The sequence below is a fragment of the Vairimorpha necatrix genome, chromosome 1 (assembly GCF_036630325.1).
Source record: "Vairimorpha necatrix chromosome 1, complete sequence".
Taxonomy (NCBI): domain Eukaryota; kingdom Fungi; phylum Microsporidia; family Nosematidae; genus Vairimorpha; species Vairimorpha necatrix.
Genome location: NC_088816.1, coordinates 355,050 through 365,505, shown reverse-complemented (window position 1 = coordinate 365,505; position 10,456 = coordinate 355,050). Strand labels below are relative to the sequence as shown.

General features: G+C 29.3%; 1 protein-coding gene across 1 annotated transcript; it reads right to left on the bottom strand.

Annotated features, from left to right (window-relative positions):
- Positions 1-2,565: 2,565 nt before the first annotated feature.
- On the bottom strand, positions 2,566-3,536 carry VNE69_01055 (calcium calmodulin-dependent 3-cyclic nucleotide phosphodiesterase 1b; the record flags this gene model as incomplete). The annotated part of the gene is made up of 2 exons (XM_065472187.1): positions 2,566-2,732; positions 3,266-3,536. The coding sequence occupies 2 exons, from the start codon at positions 3,534-3,536 to the stop codon at positions 2,566-2,568; spliced, it is 438 nt and encodes a 145-aa protein (XP_065328259.1).
- Between the last annotated feature and the right edge of the window lie 6,920 nt (positions 3,537-10,456).

Sequence of the window (10,456 nt, the reverse complement as noted above, 5' to 3'; positions counted from 1 at the left end):
TTAGATCACGTATCACATGATTAATCACAAGCAAGTGGTAAAAAGATATATTTTTGCTTTTCAAAAGTTTTTAATGAAGAACATACTCATATGCGATTTCTAGTGTAAATATTTATTTTTGTGGTTTTATTATTAGCAAGGAGAACTAAAAACGGCCACAATAATTTTATCGAAAAAATAATTTAATTCATGACATGAACTTGTATAAATCAAAGAACAAAAAACGAGATATACAGGCGATTACTGGAAAGGCGTCTATAGGTTTTTTATTTTTTCTATCTTGTATAAATTTATACTTATATTTATATTAAAATTCTCATTTTTCTGCAAAAAAACGCATTTTTATTAATGAATGCAATATTGCTATAATGCCACGAAAAAATTTCTATATTCCCATAACAATAAAATTATTAGAAAAATTAAAAAATGTTCTCTATTGTCTTTTCAACGAGCTACATTATTTCTGTGTAGTTTCGGACACTTTCGGCTATAAAAATCTCAAAACATCCTCAAGAATTGTTTCAACTAGACAATCTGCAGAATGAAAAGATATTTATCTTCTATTGAGCATCGAAAAGAATTTATCTGTGGGATTTATTTGTCGAAAATAAGGAGGTAAAATTTATTTTTTTGTCTAAATTGTTGAATTTCTGTAAAACTATCCGCGAATGATAACCTTAATTATATATTATAAGGACTTTGCGTGGATTTTTCGAAAAACAAAATAATACTTTATTCAATCAAGTTTATAGAACTCCCTTAGTTTACGTTCATTTAAACGTAAGTGACAATAATCGTTTTTTATAATTGCATGCAAACAGCTATAATTTTGGCCAAGATTCGCAGCACATCCTTATGTGCTCATGTATTTTATCTAAGTATACATAACTTCAAGTGGTATTACTGTTGGATTCTGTTTTTAACAAATAAATTAGAGGTCTGGCCGAGTAATTACAAATATCGTGTGGAAAACTCTTAATAGAAATTGTTCTGTCATATTACGTCTAATTAAAATTAAGAGAGTCCTTTTCTTTATACAATTTTTTTAGATATTAATATCATCAAATTTACATTTATTCATGCCTTTAACTTGTTAAAAATATTTATGAGCCAAATATTCTGCAAATTAGTTATGTTTTAAAAACATGTTCTGTATTCGTAAGAATTTAGCTTTGATTCAATTTGTTGGTAGATCTAGTGTATTATTTGTTTTATTTACGTATAATTGCTGCAACGAGTTCACAACGTATATCAATTATATTCGATATTTCATGATGGGTCGTTTTTTTTTTACAACCCTTAAATCGACGCTTCGTAATTCGCTATTTATTGTTTTTCTTTTATAATCACAAAGGGATTTAAAAAATTCGAATTTTTAAGGTATTTATATAAATTTAAACTTCGCACTCTGAATATATAAACCCGCGTATTGTAATTACCAACAGATTATGTCCGCACTATCTTAAGCAAAAATTATAAACTTAACAAAATTAAGCAAAGATGTACAAAATAAATGTGAATTTTTGTCTGGAAAGAAGGTTGTTTTGTGATATTAACCTAGTCACTGTATTTTAGTTTCTCTTTCTTGTGGCTATATAACAAAAATGTACATCGTAAAGAGTTGCATAACGACGGTTTTAGCATTTACCATTTTATAAGAGGCTGTTTCTCGCGTCCTTCGTTTAAGCGTAGGAAATAAAATGTCACAAAAATTTTTGAATATTCAACAACTCCTGTTTACACTTAGATAATCAAAATTGCAAATATAAAATTCTTATATAGAATTACATGTTTAATCGAGCTCTATAGACAGATTAAAAAGAAGAAATACATTTAGAACTTATCTAGCACCTGTTTATATTGTGAAATATTTGAAACAAAAATCTTTGATAATTGTATTATAATTTTTCGTGTAGGACAATATATCGCCTTGGGAAAATCTATCAAATAGAAAAACACATGGTCATTTGATAAACATTATTCTTTTTTTATATTGATATATGAGAAATAGATTTGTGCTATATGCTTCTCACATTATTTAGTTTAATTAATAAGCTATAATTTTTTAAAAAATAGACCATTCGACCGCCTTATTCCGAAAATTTACTATTTATTTATTTTCAGCCCCTCCCCACATGTGAATCCAAAAATCTGTCAACAATTTCCTTGGAAAACAAGAGCAAAAAAAGCTTTTTTTACCAGGGAAATTAACAGCACGAAAAAGTGCTAAATAACATAATTAAATGAAGGGCCGTCAGGTCTAATATAAATCTGTGCACTCAGAGGTACTTCCTCTGTGTTACGAAACAACTAAAATTTTATTGTTACATTACTTAAGAAATGATATATATTGGTGTTTTATATCTTCTCTTGGCCCATTTCCCATTTAAAAAAGGAGGATTGAAAAATAGACTCAAGGCAAATACGTATAAATCTCTTGTAAATGCTAAAACATTTGCTCTTTTAAGACAGACAAAAAGGCCCATCTTAAAAGAGGTTTTCTTATTGTATTCTTTTTGTTTTTCGATAGAATTTTTATACAAAAATTTAAAATCTATGAAAACTTTAGAACTCCCCCCCCCCTCTCGCTCGTGATAAGATGATTGAAGAGAAATATTCAACTTCTACTGCCTTTTTTCTAGCGCCTTCCATGCGTGTGTCGCGATTTAATTTCTCGAGCTTTCTGCTTCTACACATGAAATCATCGAAATTTTTATACGATGCACCAATTTCTGCTTTTTTATCAACATTTTGAAATCATAAATGTCAAGAACAGTTCTCCAGTGGTCCTAAGATTCCTGGAGACCAGAGAACACTATTCTATAAGTATTCTCTTCCTTTTCCCGATAATGTTTTTGGAGGGAAAATACACAATATTTTCCCTCCAAAAACATAAAAAGAAATTCATGCCCAGAAGAGGATGAAGAATAATAAAAGTAATAGTTTAAAACATTCTTCCCGGTCTGCTGGGAAACTAACAGACCACAAATTATTTTTAGTTTTTTGACGCCATTAATATTCCGACCGGTATATTGACTTTTAAAAGCGTCAAGCACGTTATTATGTTAAATTAAATTTGTAGATAAGATTAATTCACTTATTAAATTCATATTTTCATCCGTCAAATGTCCGGGCAAAAATTCAGACAGTATTTTCATTTATAAAATCCCCATGGAGTTTTTCTAAATCAAATTTATTATGCCCACAGGAATCGGAATTTGGATGGCCTATGTCATGCAATAGGCAGCAAATCAAAAAGATAAACCTAACTTTTCGTTCAATTTTTGGTCTATGAAAAAGATTTTTCCATTATATAATGCATTAATCTCATGCGTAGCATTATGATAGGGAATATCATTATATGTTCTTATTGCAGCTTCGAAGAAATTGTGCAGATCATTTTGATCAAAATCACATTCCTTACTTAAAATATCATTTGATAACTGAGTTATCTCATGATTATCCAAGATGGAATTATAACACGAAAACAGTTTTTTTAACTGTTCCTTTTCTTCTCTAGTCTTCATTCTCGTCATATTTAATGAAAAGGGGGTATAAAATTTAATTTTAAATTATGTAATGATTATATATGCGAACGAACTGGGCCTAATATATGGGTTAAAAACAAAAATAATTGCCTACGTTATCCCTTGAGACGGTATAGAGACTAAGTATATAAATCTTATACCAAAACACTTTAAACCTCTAAGAAGGTAGAAGCGTATATTCAGAAGTCAACGCTAAAAAGATTTTTTCTAGACTACTAAAGAAGAGGAGACGAAGCCGAAGTGGAAAAGACTAGTGAGATGAGAAGCCACCTACAAGCAAGAGACGCCAACGCGGAATCCATCCTTGTTCAACTATAAATAATAATTACAATAAGCATTTTTTGATTAAAATATATTAATTTCATGATTATATATTGAGGTTTAAACAAAAAGATGCATTATAATTTTTTGTAACCAATGAAATGATATAGACGCCTATATTACGGTGGCAGAGGTCGATACCACCGTTTGTTATTCGTTTCGCCGATGAAGCAACAATGCGAAAACAAACAAAGGAGGCAACTATAAAAATATATCTAAACATATAATTACATAACCTGTATATAGAATATTTACTTATATATTTCTGTATTAAGAGAAAAATAATGTTCTTAATTTGCTACAAAAGATGTTCTAAAAACCTCTCGAATCAAGTCCTACAAGATTCTATCTTTTTTATTACTTTTACCTCTTACAGTCCAGATTCCGCTTTTTTCTTCAGCTGACCATCGTAAACCTTGACGCAAAAATAAAACTAATTTGATACCTCTTGCCTCTAGTCTATAGAAGCGAAGCTTTAACTGAACATGGCTGGATTCGAATCCCGGAGGACCAAAATATTACTAGTCTCTACTATAGAAATGGAATAATTAAAGTGATGAAATGTCAACGATATTTATTAAGTTAGTTTGATGAAATTTGTGCGCCACGCCATAAAGGAATTAGAACTATTGTAGATACGCGCCTTGAGGCTGAAAAACAGTATCAACTTTGTGGTAATTTATGATTCATAAAAGTATCTGGTGGGTAAGTAATAGTTATACCCATGGCTGGTTAACTCTAGTCTGGAATCTAAAGCTAACAAAAAGACTAGATAAAGTAAAGCAATAAAAGAGCTCACTGACTCTATCATACAGGATGTTACAATACAGGGATACAGAAGCTTAAACCAATTGGAAATTGGTGGTCGACGCAGTAATATAAAAATTCATTCTTTTGATGCTGGCATGTAAAACCCTTGTGTGCGTTATAGATGTTTGTAGTGATCTCTGCCAGCACAATGACTTCTCTAATAGAGTTATAGATAAACATGCCCGTTATGTACATCCCCGTTTGGTCACACTGGGCGCGAGATGAGATCTGGCGGGAAAAATATTCGCCTGGTAAAAGTCTATTGGAAAAGCGAAGCTTGCTATCCCTGCAAGTTATATGGAGGAAGTTTTAGTGAGTAAAGTCTCATATCATCATCCTAAAAGAGCCGCACACAATTTTCTATAGTCCCTATGTTAAATTTCTTCCTCTTACCTGTAAAAAAAATATGATCTTGTTAAGCAGTAAAATATCAATAGTTGATATTTGGGATGGTTTAAGAGAGTAAAGTCATAATACTTCTCGTTGGCAACGGCTTTATTGTTTATAATTATAGTATAAATAATAAATCACTTGAAATAATAAGAGTATGTTTAGGTGATGATAAATTTTATTGCAAAGTTCAATATATTGTTACACGAAGTAAGGTTTTTTTGTATGCTATATGCGATATATTACTGTAAATTAAAATAATATTCAGTAAAGTCTTGAAACCAGAAATTAAAAAATATTTAAAATTTTAAAGATTTTTTTTGTGTGACAGAAAAGGTTTTAATTTTATGTTACAAAGTATATGTATAACAATAGAAAACATAGGCAGTGAGAACCATAAAATGTAATTGAGAGAAGAAACATAAAACATTCGATTTTTAAAAAATAAACACATTTTCAAATCTGACAAATTTCTTAATTAGGAAGTTTTCGAAGAAAAAAAATAAATCAAAAAAAGAGAGTAAGCAAAATACAAATTTTATTATATTTAAATTACATTAAGTCATAAAAATATTCAATATTGCCATTTATATGAACATAAATTTAAGAACTAATTTTAACAGTTTTCATAAAATTGCTATATTTAAAAGTTTTAGATTGTTATATATATAAGTAAGGGTTACCGGGACGAAACTTCCGAAAAAAAAAATAAAAATAAAATTTAATATTTCAATAATTTCAAAGACAAAATCAGCACCAAACCCTTCATCCACAGTTTTATTAAAAACAAATCAGCTAGCCGAGCTCTTTATCAATGTATTTTTGTTTACGGTCAAAAACATGATTTAAAACTGTTTGTTGTATTATCTTGATTCTAACTATATCTTCTTCATCCTTTAACTTGCTCACTAATAGATAAAAACTGTAGCGACTAGTACCAAATGTGTTTTTAAAGGTATTATGCCAACCTTCAAAAGCATTATTCGTTCTTGGAAAATCTATATCCATATTATTTCGCGTGTTCCACAAATTCGAAAAAAAACAGCCCCTAAATCAATATAATTTGTAAAGAAATAGCAATATAACTCAGTCAAGCATTCCAAAAAATTTCAGTCTTTTTTTAGTATCAAAAAAGTAGGGAATATTTGTCATATTCAACATATGCAAGTGCCGTAAGAGACAAAACAAACTTTTGCACCATAGGTAAACATGTGTAAACAGAAGAAAATCCTGAACTTTGAACACGCCTAACAATAGCCTGAGCTAAGTGAAAAAGAAAACAGGAAATTTTAAAATCTGGGAAAACTATAGAAAATGCCCTTATCGCAGCATACTCAAAATCAGTTTTTATTAACCTTGGGTTGAGCTCTGGAAACCTTTTTTTTTAACATTTGAAACAAAAAACAATAGGTTTTAAAACTTTTATCTTTCAAAATTGCAAATAACATCAGGGATTACATGCACATCACGGATAAACTAATTGGTAAAGTTGATAATATGGAATTGAAACCACCGTAAAGGTCCCATCCATCGCTTAAATGTCAAATAGATGCAATTTTTCCATAGCCGAATCTGTATAAAAATTATTACACTGTCATTGGGTTCGTCACTTCGCGTAATTTTCAGGCCCATATCGATACCATTGTTCGCCTGTATGACTGATTGATAAATCAATACATAACCCTAATTTTTGGATGAAATGGTTTTGGTTAAAAGGAATTCTTCGAGCATTCCTTAATATCATTGTAATAGGCTCAAAAGGGCCCATTGCGGCGATTGTTTCTTCCCCAGTTCCTCTTAAGACAGAAAAAAAATGTTTCTAGGAGAATCTTTGCCAGAGATATTTTCCCGTTTCATTTTATCTTTTTTATTCTTCTTACAGACCAGTTCAGAATTTGGTTCATGATTATGAGCCGAAGAAATAATAAAAGATTCGAGATTATTGACGAAAACAATACTACTAGTGGCTTGGGCATTACTGATTCTTACAATGCATCGCCACATTATAGTAGTTTTGTTGATTCTTTTTTCTCCTAAATATATAGATTTTCATCTATTATTTGATCCATATTCCTGTTGCTTTTAATGATCCTTTTTGTCCCGGTCATAGGGGTAAAAAATAAAAAATAAAAAAGTTCGTTTTTTTTATTTTTTTTATTTTTTAACCCCTAACCCCGGGTACCAATTTTTTAGGTCACAACATAACACATAATAAGATAACTCCGTTGACAGATAATACTGAAGGAATAAAAAAAATATACAACCCCGAGGAATTTTATGAGGTACGAAAATTTTTAAAGGATTGCGCAGAGATATGTTACCCAACAGTGATACTATTAAAAAAGAAAATAACGTTCATTTAGGAAAAGAACAAGATTCGGCATTTTAAACGTTGAAAGATGCAGTAATACTGGATTTATGCTTGTACCAACCTGAATTTTTACGAGACTTTGCATTAACAGCAGACGCATCGCAGACGGGATTAGGTGCCATACTTAGCCAGGAAATAGACTTGCAAGAGGGGCCAATTGCGTGCCTCAAGGCAATTACGACAGGCCGAAGGAAATTATACGATTACAGAAAAGGAAATGTTAGCCAAACTTTGGGCAATAACCATTTTAAATATTACCTCCTCGGAAGGAAATTTACAATTACAAGGATCATAAGGCACTGGAAGCCTTAAACTGTAAGGGAGAGATAAATTCTCCTAGAATAATAAGATGGATAGAACGATTACAGATGTGCGATTTTATAATACGATACAAAACACCTACAGATTTGGAGCACGTTGATGCTTTTTCGAAGCATTACGGGTCAATAAATGTTATTGAAGAAAAGGAAATTGTTGATATGATTATGAAGGTACACGAATAATTAGTTCATAGAGGCGCAAAAGCTACATATGAACAAGTAAAGAAAGAACAGAGCATGAAAAGTATAACACTTAAGAGAGTAGAAGATGTTTCTAAAAGATGTATTAAATGCAAAGAGTATAATCCGGCGAGAATTAAAGGATTCAGGCACGTGGAAGCATTTGAACCCTGAGAAAAAGTTGCTTTTGACATAATAGGACCGATAGAAGATAGATTTATATTCACGGCTATAGACTATTTCTCAAGATTCGCATTTGTAAAAGTCTTCAAAACAAAAAGTAGTGATAACATATTGATGTTTTTGGAAATTGTACACAAAAAGGTGAATATACAGACACTGATATCAGACGGCGCAAAAGAAAATATAAGTGAAAAGATGCGGAATTGGTTATGAAAGAAAATAAGACAACATATTACCTCGCCCTACCATCATTGTTCAAACGGCAGAATAGAGAGATTTTATAAAACTGCGGGCGAAGGAATAAATAAGCAGGATTAGAGCATCAGACTGTCTAAAAAAGTCGATAAGATGATTGAGGCGTATAATTGTATAAGCCATAGAGCAACGGGGATGCCCCCAATAGAAGCATTAGATCTAGAAAACCTCTCAGAAGTTAAAAGAAAACATTTTGAAACCCGAATAAATAGATACAAGAGTTTATTCAAGAAACCTGAATATAAAAAGTTAGAACTTAGAGATTTGTCATTATACAAGATTATATACACAAATACAAAGGACAGCCAAAGTTTGTAGGAACAGGAGAAGTTCTAGGCGTCTTGACTAACGATACATATGAATCAATAGTAATGGGAAAATAAGTAAAAGGCACGCTACGCAGTTGAAAAAAATCTACGAAGACGATTTTTCTTATAAAGGGAGGGATGTTGTGACATTCTCATGTCATTGTTTACTTTATATTTTTATTATTAAATACCCCTTAACTTGGATATGTCTTACACTTAAATTAAATGGTATTTCTATTTTAATTGTTGGTTTATAATAAAAGTAGATTTTCTTCAAAAATCTTGTTTTATAATAAACCAACAATTGTAAAATAAGAAAACTAAGAAGGATTAAAAATGTACAATACTTTCAATGATCATTATGACTTTATCTAAATTTAATTTTTCTACCTAGTCATTTATTTAGTTGTTATTTTAAATATCATAAGTGTGATACAATTTTTGTCTCTTTTTTGGTCCTCCTTTTTTGCGCTTAATTTTTGGGGTTCGAAAAAATAAAGTGAACACTCCCAAGGGGGGTAGTGTGGTATCCTTCACCCCATTTTTTGTATATTTTGTATTAAAAATATTCATTGATTTTTCAATTTTATAAAAACACAATTCAAAATATAGTATAAATCTTTTTTTTGAATTTTTGAAATACTCTCAAAGATTTTGGAATAACGGTTAAAACATAAACAAAGAGTTTTAATTTAATATTTACTACTATAATGAAATATTGTGGAAAGAAATATTATAAAAATACATTGAAGTGCTAAAAATTTATTATATACAATAATATTAAAATTTAATCACTCGTACAATTCATATGGTTAGAGATTATTTCTACTATTATCAAAAAACTATAATTTCTCTTATTAATTTAATCAACAAATTATGAAAATTAAAAATAAGATATAAAAGCAATTTATGTATTATATTGAGATGATATATAGTTAATATAGTTTGCAAAGAGGAACCTTCGTGTCCAATATATTGCGACTCTACATTGACGCCAAAAGGTACGTATTACTAATATAATGAGTGCCCGTTGTGAAATAAAAAAGTTTTGTCTAGTTTCATAATAAATAAAGTAATATTATATAACTCATTACAATATTAATACCCAATAACTTTTTAAAAAACAATATACAATAGTATGAATTATATTTCATTATTTAGATGAATAGATTATAATTTATTTATTATTGAATGTTTTGTTATGTCTGATGGTTCAAACATCAAAATATTTGACATTTTTCATTTTTATCAAAAAACAAAAACAAAACGATTAAAGCATTTATGTTCATTCATTACGACGTAAATTTTTTTCGTATTTTTACTTTCATTATATAGCAGTTCATTCAAAACAAATAACTGATCATTTTGGTAATATAACTTATTTAAATTAAATTGATCAGAAGCAAATATGGTAAAATATATTATAATTATATATAGAATAAAAACTATATCTTACTACTTTTTTTTCTAATATTATTGTCTTAAACTAATTCACTGATAAAAATATAATTGTTAATTTGGATTCATAATTAAATGTAATAAATTAATATATGTATATGATAGATCTATGAAAACAATAAATAAAGAATCAAATTGCATTGATAATACTAACAATGGTTTAGTACTTTTTTTATTTTCTAAAATTCAATATAATGTCACATTAACCAACGATATTCAACCAATTGTTTCTTGTTAATAAAGAAATTCTAATTAGTATTGTTATTAATTAATTTTTTTATAGTATTTTTATATATAAATGTTTTTTCTTGC